The following is an 11,432-nucleotide window of genomic DNA, read 5'->3' as shown; positions in this document are numbered from 1 at the left end:
ATTCCTTCCTTAGGGCTGCCAAAGTTCATGTACACATACACATGAGTTTTTGTCCATTTAAATTACAATTTCTTACTAAATTCAAGTCCCTAATCATGAAATTAAAGAGTTTTAGGTATATAGATGCACTAACCTCTTGTAGGGCAAAATTTTCCAAGCTTAAACTTCACTTCCTTTCCTTTTCTTGGCTGCCAAAAGGTTATGCAAGGTGCAAGGATAAATTTTTGTGAAAGAAGTAGGAGAATTTATGGTGAAGGGAGGAGGGAAATTGAGCTTGTTGAAGTTGTCAATGGAGGTTGGACAAGGCAAGGGTTTCGGCTGGTTTTGGGGAAGAAGAAGGCTGCTGCTTTCTTTAATTTTTTGGTCATATTTATCTCTTTTTATTTGTTGGTTGAATGTTTGTTTAAATGTGATTGGTGGTAGCTTTTTAAATGACATCACATTATGTCATAAATGAGCCTTTTTTTTATTTTCTTTTCTTTTCATCACTACTCAATTTCAATTTAATTTTTAGTGATGTTTATTCATATTTTATGTCATAATAATTATTTACTCAACTGGACAAGTCGGCCAAAAATCAGCTCTGAAGGCGAAATGACCAAAATGCCCTCCGTTTGGCTTAACGGATCAAAATTGTCTGTACCGATTGAAAAAATTTTCTAAATATTTTCTTGGCATTCTAATGCCATAGGGACCTCAATGACCCTTCTCCGGAGTCTAAAAAATTATTTTATGATTTTTCCCCCGGGTCTAGGGCTCCTAGTTGCGAGAACCGCAACTTCCCTCTGGGTTACCCATCGCTAGGGCTCCGGCTCATTTAACTTGGTTGTATTTTATTTCTAAAATTTTTCCTAAATTTTTCTTATTAATATTTGAGTTAATTATGGTTCCTCACTTTAGTTTAAATATTTTTCCGGACGTTCTAGCTGTCCGGACAGACACCGGTCACCGGAACAGTAGAATGTACAGAGTTGCTACCGGGAGGGTGTTACAATCTCTGTGCCCTCTGAATCAGAAGATGATTCTTCTCATGATGATAATGACGATTTTTCCAGTGATGATAGTGAATTCGGGAAAATGGATGTCACAACCCTGCTCATGGCTGATCCTCCATAATAACCAACCTCATCCCAAACTATCATTCTCCAACCATAGATTCTACCAGTGGCACTACAAGCCCTACAGGACCTCCTCAGGCCCAATAACCATAGGTAGAGATACCTGAAGACGATCCAATATTGTATTTTGGACTTCCAAATATCCAACATTAGTCTAAGTCCAGTTCAGGCCCATGGTTCACTCTGGATGACATACCTCCATCAAAATGGAGAGACTGTTTTACAGAATTCAAAGCTTGGCTAGATGTCTAGATACTTCGAAAAGGCATTGATTCCCATGTTGTCCTTAGGAAATTTATTTCTTGGGTCATTGGTACTCTTCAAAATTGGTTCGCCTCACTCGGAGAATATCACAAAGCTCAATTCTGCCACTTAACCATCCTGCAAGCAATCAATGCTATCTTCACTGAATTCCTTGGAGATGCCTCTTTGTATAAGAAGCAACTACGCTAGGAATTCTTTGACATGCGTTGTTATTACTTAAAGAGAGCAGATATAGAAAAGCATTACTAGCGTATGGTCCAACGATACTACTTGCTGAATGGCTACAATGATATAAACCTGCAGCATACCTATATTGCTTCTCTTCCTGAAGCATTGCAACCAGAGCTACATCGAAGCATTGCTGCCACCCGTAGGGCTATGAATGCCATTACCATTGGAAAAATACACTAGATGCACTAGCTTATTTGGAGAAAATGTGCGAGCAACAGAGATTGTTCAAAGATATTGTTGACAATAGTAAGACACTAAAAAATGCCTGCCAAAAGTCCCACCTTGCCATCAAATGCTAAGAAAAGAACTGTGAATGTAAGCTTAAGAAGAAGAGTAATTACAAAAGGTATTACAGTTCTTCAGGATCAAAGCCTCCTTTCAAGCATTGAAAGGGCAAAAAGCTAGTTTGGTATTTCAAAAAAAAAAAGAATGGGCACAAAGAAATTTGATCGCTGTTACATTTATGGAAATCATGGATATTATGCAAAAAACTATCCCAAGAATCCAAACAAAGCTGTTAAGCTCCTACAGCACATTCGACAAGTCTCTTATATCTCCCTAGAACATGATGACATTGAATCTCTGTTTTCAGAATAAGAAGAACCTGATGAAGAAACTATCTTCGCCCTTGGAGAAGATAGTGTTGGTTTTGACCAGACCCAATTTCTATACTCAGATAGTTCAGAATTTGACTTTGAAACCCATTATCCATTTTACTTGGCCCAAAATATCCAGTCCTCTCGCCCTACCTACAGTCCAAATACTATCCCTATTCCTCTGGTCCCATTATATGTCCTGCCTAGTAAATATGAGCAGCCTATAAATGTTATTGGATTTCTTGACACTGGAGCCCATAAGAGTATGATGAATCCAACCATACTCCTTCTTGAATATTGGGTCTCACACACAGAGTATTTCAAAGTAGTAGATGGAGACATTTTTAAAACCAACCTGATTACCAAACAACCCATTGGTATTCAGTTCTTTCCTACCTGCATCCTCTGGACCAAAATCATTGGATCTGACCTACATGATAAAGACTTGCTGATTGGGTTTGATTTATATCAGCAAGCAAAACATTTAAAGATTCTGCCAAAGGGTTTGAAATACAAAAGACACTTCCAACCTTTCACCTCTGTTCCTAAACTGTATTCATTAGCAGATGCCTCAATGGAGTTCCAAGAACACAAAGAACTTCTCTTAAAGTCATGTGCCGATTCTCATGCACAGTTTCATCATCATTACCCCTTGTGGAAAAATCCAGAGTTCTTTATAAATCTACCATTTAAATTGAATAAAGACATAAATCCAATCAAGGCATCACATCCGGGAATGAATCCAGCAGATCTAGCTTTGGCTTAAGAGGAATGTAAACAATTACTTCAATAAGGCCTAATAGAACCTACATCCTTTCTATGGGCTTGCCAAGCTTTTTATGTGAAAAAACGTTCTGAAAGACTAAGGGAAAAAAAGAGGCTCGTAATTGATTATAAGCCTTTTAATCATTTTTTACAAGATGACAAATTTCCTCTGCCCAAGCCTGAAGCCCTATTTACTCAGCTTCATGAAGCCCACATCCTTTCAAAATTTTACCTCAAGGCTGTTTTTTGACAACTGGGTATCGAACCCACGAATAGGCCTAAAATTGCATTCTGCATTCCCACACCCCAATACCAATGGACTGTTCTGCCTTTTGGCCTAAAAATAACACCTTCTATTTTCTAGAAAGCCAAGACAAAAATATTTGAGCCCATACTCCACAGTGCCCTCATTTATATCGATGACATTCTACTGTTCTCAAAAGATGTCACGTCTCATAAAGCACTTTTGACCACTTTTCAATCCATAGTGTAATCTTATGGCATAATGTTGTCTGAAAAGAAGAGTTCTTTGGCATAATCTGATATTGATTTCCTTGAAATACGATTTAAAGATGGAAGGTACTAGACAGGGCCACATATTACAGAAGAATTACTAAAGTTCTCTGATAGAGACTTGTCAATAAAGCAAATACAGCAATTCTTAGGCATTGTCAATTACATCAGAAAGTTTATTTCTCATGCCGCCACACACACCTGCAAGCTTTCAAAGATGCTCAAGAAGATTGCACCTCTTTTGGGGAAAAGAACAAATAGAAGCAGTCAAGGCCCTTAAACCAGTGGCTTCAAATCTGCCACCACTAAAGATTCCCAATACAGGACATCACACGCTCCAAACTGATGCCAGTGACACCCACTGGGGTGCTGTCCTTATCAAAGATATTCAAGGAGAAAAATACATCTGTGGCCATGCTAGTTGTGAGTTCCCAGACTCCCAAAAGCATTATCACTCGGTGTATAAAGAAATCTTAGCTGTCAAAAATGGTATCAAGAAGTTCTAGTTTCATCTTATTGGACATCATTTCACTGTGATCATGGACAACTTATTTTTCCCAAAGATTCTGGGTTTCAAGAATAAATCCCTTCCTGAACCACAACTATTAAGTTTAAAGAACTGGTTCGCCAAGTATAAATTCACAGTCCAGCACATAAAAGGGAAACACAATTTGATCCTAGACCTCCTTTCTAGACCCAGAGACCTTCACCTCATCAATTCTCATTTTACATTCCCATTAATCTTAATGGCTTCTTCCTCCTCTCCAAATACCCCTGTTTTTCTTATGCCCCACCAGACAGCTTCCCTCCAGGTTGCTCTCCCAATCAACCCATTCCAAAAATAGCTCAATTTGCAAAGGATCATTTATTTCACTACCTAAGTGCCAGAAATACTCTGAGGGGATTACTCCTTTCTTCCTCCCTCTTCATCCCTGATAATCCCTTTTTAACTTGTTTCAGCATTTACCCTAACAGAGATCTCATTCTCGAGGAATTATGACTCCTATGGTGTATGATCACTTTATACTCTTTGGGTATATAACTTCCTCTTTTAGCACTTTATCAATATACACTCAATAACACAAGCAGGACTCTCCTGTTTAGGTTCCTTGAATGGTTCAAGCCTATCTTTGCATGGCAATACTATCTCAAAAGGCTCATAGAGGTCCATGGAATTGAAGAAAGGCCCATCAGCACTCAACCTACTATTAAGACCCTGTTTATCATGCACAGGCCCTTTTCTAGAAGGCCTGATGGACTCTTTTGGTCTCAAAATTCTGAATATGAATAGAGGACCTATGATGGTTCAATCCTAGAAAAGGAAGCTATGGGACCTCTAAGAAGACAGCTGGCTGATCATCTCTGTGAGATAAATAATTACCAGCCTCTGACACTTCCTCATGTGAACTGCACGTCCCTTGGACCCATCCAATCCCTTAAAAATGAACCAATAAATTGGTCTAATCCAATATAGCAGGATTCCCAAGATCCAATGGACATTGAAGCACGTGAAGCTATTGAGAATGTTGACCCACCTTCTCCCATAGAATATGGACAATGGCCCAAGGACTTTTTTGGAATTGATGACGCGGATGATTCTGACTACCAAACTCTCAATCTGTCAACAACTCCATGATTAAAGATAAAGCTTGTTGGCCACATACTTGTTGGCCATATTATCATGTAATAAGTATTTGTGTGTTTTATTTTAAGAGTGTCAGTAGCAGGTTGCTACCCAGTTGCCTGTAAAAGTTAGAGTCTCAAGGCCTATATAAGGAGACTCTCAGTTCAGGTTGTAGCAAGAGCTTCTCTAAGAAATAAAATCTCTCCATTTTCATCCATGACATTCTAATTCTTTCTTTTTTCTCCTGAAAACTTTAAAATGTGTATTATACTTGTGTAATTAGAGACACGTATGCTCTATACTTGCCTCGTCAGAGGATCCTATGCATCAGAAATGTCTTTATTATGATATTATATACGACAGTCCTGTCAGTCCCCCAGTACTGACCCACTACGTTATGCTTTGTTCGCAGTGCTTAACATTCATAGGGCAGGCGTTCGAACCCGGGACCTCAAGGGCAAACCCAAAGTCAACGAGACTCTGATACCACTTGAACTGAAAATGATATCTTGTCCAATTATTGAATTATTTAATTTTAATAATAATGAAATTATATAATATTCTTATTAATTAAAAATAATAACCTATTATATTACATTTAAATTTTTAAAAAATTAAATTTTAAAGAAAATAATAATTTAAATAATAAATGTTAAGGCATTATTATAAATAATAATAATAATTAAAAAGAAATAAAAAATTAAATAATAATTAATATTTATAAAATAAAATAAATAATTTTTAAAAATTAGTTTTAAAAATTAATAATTAAATAATAAATATTAAGATAATATTATAAATAATAATAATTAAAAAAATAAAAAAATTAAATAATAATTAATATAAAAAAATATTTATAAAAAGTGACACATAATGAATTTTTTAAAAGAATTACTTTATATATATATATATATATATATATATATATATATATATATATATATATATATATATATATATATATATATATATGGATTTGGCTAGTCCTTGGTCATTTAATTTTTTAAAAGTCAATTATTATTTTTAAGGAAACAACATGCCAATTAAATCTAAATCATAAAGTTGAGAAAAAATTTTATTATTGTGAGAAAATGGGTGAAATCATCTAAAAAGTTAAATTTGTTAGTGAGAGCTAACAATATAATTTTTTTAAAAAGTTTTTAACCTATATTAAAATTTAATTTATAATTAAAAAAGTAATTAAAATGTTTTAGTCATGTTGATGCGATTAATGATAAAGAATAATAATTTTTCTTTTTTTTTTTTTAAAAACATTCTTGGTGAGTAATGGAAAGATTCAAAGGTAAACTAATTGCTGATGCTGGAGAAGCCATGGACTCAGTTCCACTTCCAATTTCAAATTAAAATCAAATTAGAAAAGAAAATAAAAAAAAGAAAACAAATGTAATTTTCTTTGACAAGAGAGACAGAGACGAGTCCCATAAATGATAAATTAGGTACAGAGAAGCATTAATTATTTTTCCCTCTCTGTTTCTCTCTCTAGAAACCAAAAACTCTGTTTCTGTTACAACCGGATAATCTCTTGATATTTTCTCTCCTTGCTCTGTTTGCTTCTTTGTGCTTTTGTTTCTTTCTTGGATTCAGCACTGCTTTTCTCTTTCCCGGAAACTCGATTGCTTTTATCATTTTCCGTTAGAAAGAAAAAATCTCGATTCTCACGCAACCATTTCCACTAACCTTCATATCTTTTCCACTGGATATATGGGTTTCTGTTGAAAACGAAGAGATTGATTTTTCTCTCATCATTTCCTCATTTTCTTTCATTTTTTTCCTCAGCTTTTTCTTTCCTTTGAAAATTTGCGTTAAATTAGGGAGGCTTGCTGGGTTATTTTTCTTTCTTTTTTCCCTTGATTGAACGCGATTTTCGTTGTGGGATTTTGATTTAACTTGAAGAATTAACGTTGTATTTTGTGGCGTCTTAAGAGAAGGGGTTTCTTGGATTTTGAACGACGCAGAGTCATAGGCTATTGAGTTTTCTTTAAGCAAAAACAGAAACACATTAGAAGAAACAGAACATCCCAAATTAAAGCAATCACTTTCTCGTACAAACTTTCCCAAACGAAAATGATGCCGGAAATTTGTGTTTCCGGTGTCGTTGGTTTTTGACAACGCAACTATTTATCAGCCAAGACTTTCTTTTGAAACTGAGGAAAAGAGAGATAGATTTGGAGTTTTATTTTTTATTTTTATTTTTTATATTTATTTTTTATATTTAGCTGTCCAAACGTCAAAAAATATAATTCTCTTGCATTTCTGTTTCTCCTCGTCACTCTTCCTATCTCAAATAGGGAAATCAAATCCCGACAATCTCTCTCTCTCTCTCTCTCTCTCTCTCTCTCTCTCTCTCTCTCTCTCGCCTTCTCTCTTTCTCTCTCTTTTTTTCTTGACATTCCTCTGTTTTTTCTTTTCTGGGTTGGGAGGGAAACTAAATTTCTCTCCTTTCTTTCTCGTTCTCCATATCTCTCTCCTTCTCTTTGTCCTCGAAACCATGATTTTTGAAAAGGGGTCAACGCAATCAAACCTAGACTGCTTCCTTCACTGCACAACTCCAGTAGTTCCATCACAATTCCTCCCCAAGGTTTCTTCTTTTCTTTTTGTTTTTGTCTTTTATATCTTATGTGCTTTGTATTAGATATTCTAAATTTTGAGCTCATTTGTTGTATCATGTTTCGTTTTTCCGTTGCAGACAGAGATTAGAAACTTAAACCGTCTATGGCATCCATGGGAGAGAGACACAGTTGAGTATTTTACCTTGGGTGATCTATGGAATTGTTTTGATGAATGGAGTGCATATGGAGCTGGAGTTCCTATTGTCTTGAACAATGATGAAACATTGGTCCAGTACTATGTGCCTTATCTCTCTGCAATCCAAATTTTCACAAGCAATTCCTCTGTTAACGGTTTCAGGTGCCAAATTTTTTCATTTTTTTTTTGTTGTAATGCTCCTTTTAGCTTTATTCTTTATAATTGTTATTGATAGTATTGTACAATTGAAATGTTTTGAAACCCCAGAAAAATGATTTCTTTAATTTTTTTTATTTCTGTTATGAATTGCATTCCATTGGTGTTCTTTTGCAGTTTAGACATAGAAAGGAATCGTTCAAACTCTGCAATATATAATTTGATTGATGGTTTATATGTGATTTTTCTCGTTGGCATATCGAAGGAAGTAACCTTTGGAATGTTTTGGGTTGGTTTTATTAGGGAAGAGATCGAGTCAGGTGATGGTGAGACGAGGGATTCATTTAGCGATTCATGTAGCGATGAGAGTGAGAGTGACAAGTTATGGAGGTGGGATGGATGCTCTTCAGAGGAAGGAGGATTCGAGCAAGACAATCTTTGGCGTCTCAATGATCGATTGGGTTACCTATATTTTCAGTATTTTGAGAGATCAACTCCTTATGGAAGAGTTCCTTTGATGGATAAGGTACTTTTGCTGTTTCATTTAGCAATTTTCTATTGCTCAAACCTTACTGGGAACTTTTTGATTTCATATACTTTTCTTTAATCAGCATTTAATCTGCCTTGTTTTCCGAGGACTATGGCCAATTAGAAAAAGTAAAGGACCACAAGATTGAAGAAAACATCTATAGATTTGTTAAGAATCATTAGAAATCCTTTTCATGATAGGCAACTGATAAAGATGAATGAGAATTTTGACTTTTGAATAAGGAACTGCATGCTTTTTCTCTCCATAGTTTCTAAAATCTATGTGTTGGTTTTCACTTTATATAAAACATATTAGATTCATCTATTTCCATTTTTAAATTCATTATTAAACGAGCATATGTTCTTGCCTTTGATCTGATATTGTCTTTTAACTTTTACTGTTGTTTGCAAGAAGAATACTTGATATCATTCAACAAGTTGAGTTTCTAAATTTTTGGATTGATCGTGACCATTTATATTACAAATTCTTCATTTCTCTTTCACAGTATTAAAGTAAAGTGATTCTGTTGACACCTTCTTGGCATTTTCCTTTCAGATTAATGGATTGGCTCAAAGATACCGAGGTTTGATGTCATTGCGAAGTGTGGATCTTTCACCAGCTAGTTGGATGGCTGTTGCTTGGTCTCTCTCTTGCTCTCTCTCATATATGCATGAACATACACACATGGCAAGAAATCAAACAATATTTTAATATTTAAAAAAGGCATTCATTCCATACTTGATGCATGGTGTAATCTGGTTTGCCTATTCAATTCTGGGGGAGATGATATATAACTTGGACACAGGCTCTTTTTGAGTTACAATATATCATTTGTACTAAAAAGTGATTGCGTATTTTCACAAACTTGTGCATCTTCATATTAATTCAGAAGAGAAGCATAGTAACAAAAAAATATTTATTGTTATATTCAGGTACCCCATCTATCACATTCCCATGGGGAGAACCATAAAGGACTTGTCCACGTGCTTTCTCACGTACCACACCCTTTCATCATCTTTTCAAGGTGCCCTTATTGTCCAAATTGTTGAACTTTATTTTATATTCACTTTCTTTTTCACCTTTGCTAATTTACATGCTCAGACAGCTGCGTCTATGGTCAATATTTGCTTATATAGTATATTTTTGCTGGATATTTATGGATTCAGATATGGACCTGGATGATGACACTGAGAGTCCAGGAAGGAAACAAAAGGAGGGGGAAAGCATCTCCCTGCCCCCATTTGGTTTGGCCACTTACAAGATGCAGGGAAATGTGTGGATCTCAGGCAATTATGGCCAGGACCAAGAAAGGCTGGTGTCACTTTTGAGTGTGGCAGATTCATGGCTAAAGCAACTGAGGGTCCAGCACCATGACTTCAATTACTTCATGGGGATTAGGCGTGGCTAAAACCACTACTTTTAACATTGCAATTTTCAAAACCCATGAAAAGAGCTAATCACTAAAATCTCCTTTCTGTTGGATTTTTTGGTTTCATGCTTGAGTAAGGGCCTTATGTGTGAAGATTGTCGTGTGGATTTCTCGGTATTGAGCATTGCATATAATCTTATTTTAGGGCTAGTCCTTGTATGAGGTTTGATCATCGTAGAGGGCATGTGAGATGAGTTAACCCTCCTTTTTTTCCCCTCCTGATCTTTAAAGTTCTTAATGGGGTTTTCCTTAATGTAGAGCTATGGATGAAGTCTCAGAGAGATGGGAGATTAGAGAAAATACCAGCTCTTCAACTTTGAACCTTTCCTGGATTGTGTAACATTCTCTTGAATATAACGGAACCACCTGAAATGAGGAAATTGTTGAAGTTTTTGCATGCTCGTCTTTTTGTTTAATATAAATATTTGAAATTAAGAGAAATTATTCTATGCACGTATAAAGGATAAATTTTGATCATGACCAATGGCTATAATGTGTTATAAATTTTTTAGCAAATTATACCTGCTTGATTCCATTCCTTTAGTGGGTCCTTAATGTTGCTCATAATGCCACTGGTTTTCCTTGCATTAACTATGGCCTTCTTATTTGTTTTTCTCTTTTTACGGATGGGATCATAACACAATTAAAATTCTTTTCGCACTATAATCCTGTTTTTGACTTTGTGCTAATTGCATCTTCCCACCATCTACGCACTTGTGGTCCATGGTGCATGCTTCTGTGTGCGGGCGTAGAAACTCATAAGATGGTGTCCCGGCACTTAATAAAGTTGATTACTGATTTAATAATTTTAGGAGGCTAAATGAGCTGTGTTTTTATTTGGCACAACATGATTGGTTAATGAATTAGTAGACCCACTGGCAATTTGCATAAGCTTTGTTGGTTTTATAATGGTGTTCCAGTTGCAATTTAGGCTTCTAAGTTGTGGTAAAAACAAGGAGTGAATGGGAGATATTCATGCCCAATGTATGGTGTGATGAGCTAGTCTGATTCTTGAGGGCAGGTGAAATTTAGATGAATGACAAACGAACTTGTAGCATTTGTTTCCATCAAGGCACGTTATTACAACTCCTGGTGACCACGCATTAGCTCTGATCACGCATTCCATTTACCCTTTTTGTATCTGCTTCCCTCGTATTCCTGCACTAATATAGGTAGAATCAACATCAATGACATTTCACCTTTCTTCACACTTCCAATATTATAATTACTGTTACTTTTTCTAACTTGTTAAAATATCAGCTTTAAGTAATAGATTTTTGGATATATACTTAGTTACCCTGTGTTTTGATGCTTTTATTATTAAGAATCTGAAAAACTTTTTCGTTGCAAGTCAAAATTTGTGAATTTTGTGTCATTTACACTTAGGTAGAACAGTGTTTAATGATATTAAAATATACTGGTGTAATGCTATCAGATACTA

General features: G+C 35.4%; 1 protein-coding gene across 1 annotated transcript; it reads left to right on the top strand.

Annotated features, from left to right (window-relative positions):
* The first annotated feature begins 6,506 nt into the window (after positions 1-6,506).
* Positions 6,507-10,388, top strand: LOC110655231 (uncharacterized). The gene is made up of 6 exons (XM_021811453.2): positions 6,507-7,710; positions 7,819-8,039; positions 8,337-8,559; positions 9,118-9,203; positions 9,495-9,586; positions 9,729-10,388. Exons 1-6 carry the CDS (start codon positions 7,621-7,623, stop codon positions 9,968-9,970), a joined length of 954 nt encoding a protein of 317 aa, XP_021667145.2. The 5' UTR covers positions 6,507-7,620; the 3' UTR covers positions 9,971-10,388.
* Positions 10,389-11,432: the final 1,044 nt, after the last annotated feature.

This window comes from Hevea brasiliensis, chromosome 7 (genome assembly GCF_030052815.1).
Source record: "Hevea brasiliensis isolate MT/VB/25A 57/8 chromosome 7, ASM3005281v1, whole genome shotgun sequence".
NCBI lineage: Eukaryota > Viridiplantae > Streptophyta > Magnoliopsida > Malpighiales > Euphorbiaceae > Hevea > Hevea brasiliensis.
The sequence above is the reverse complement of the archived record's forward strand: the minus strand, read 5'-3'. Positions and strand labels throughout refer to the sequence as shown.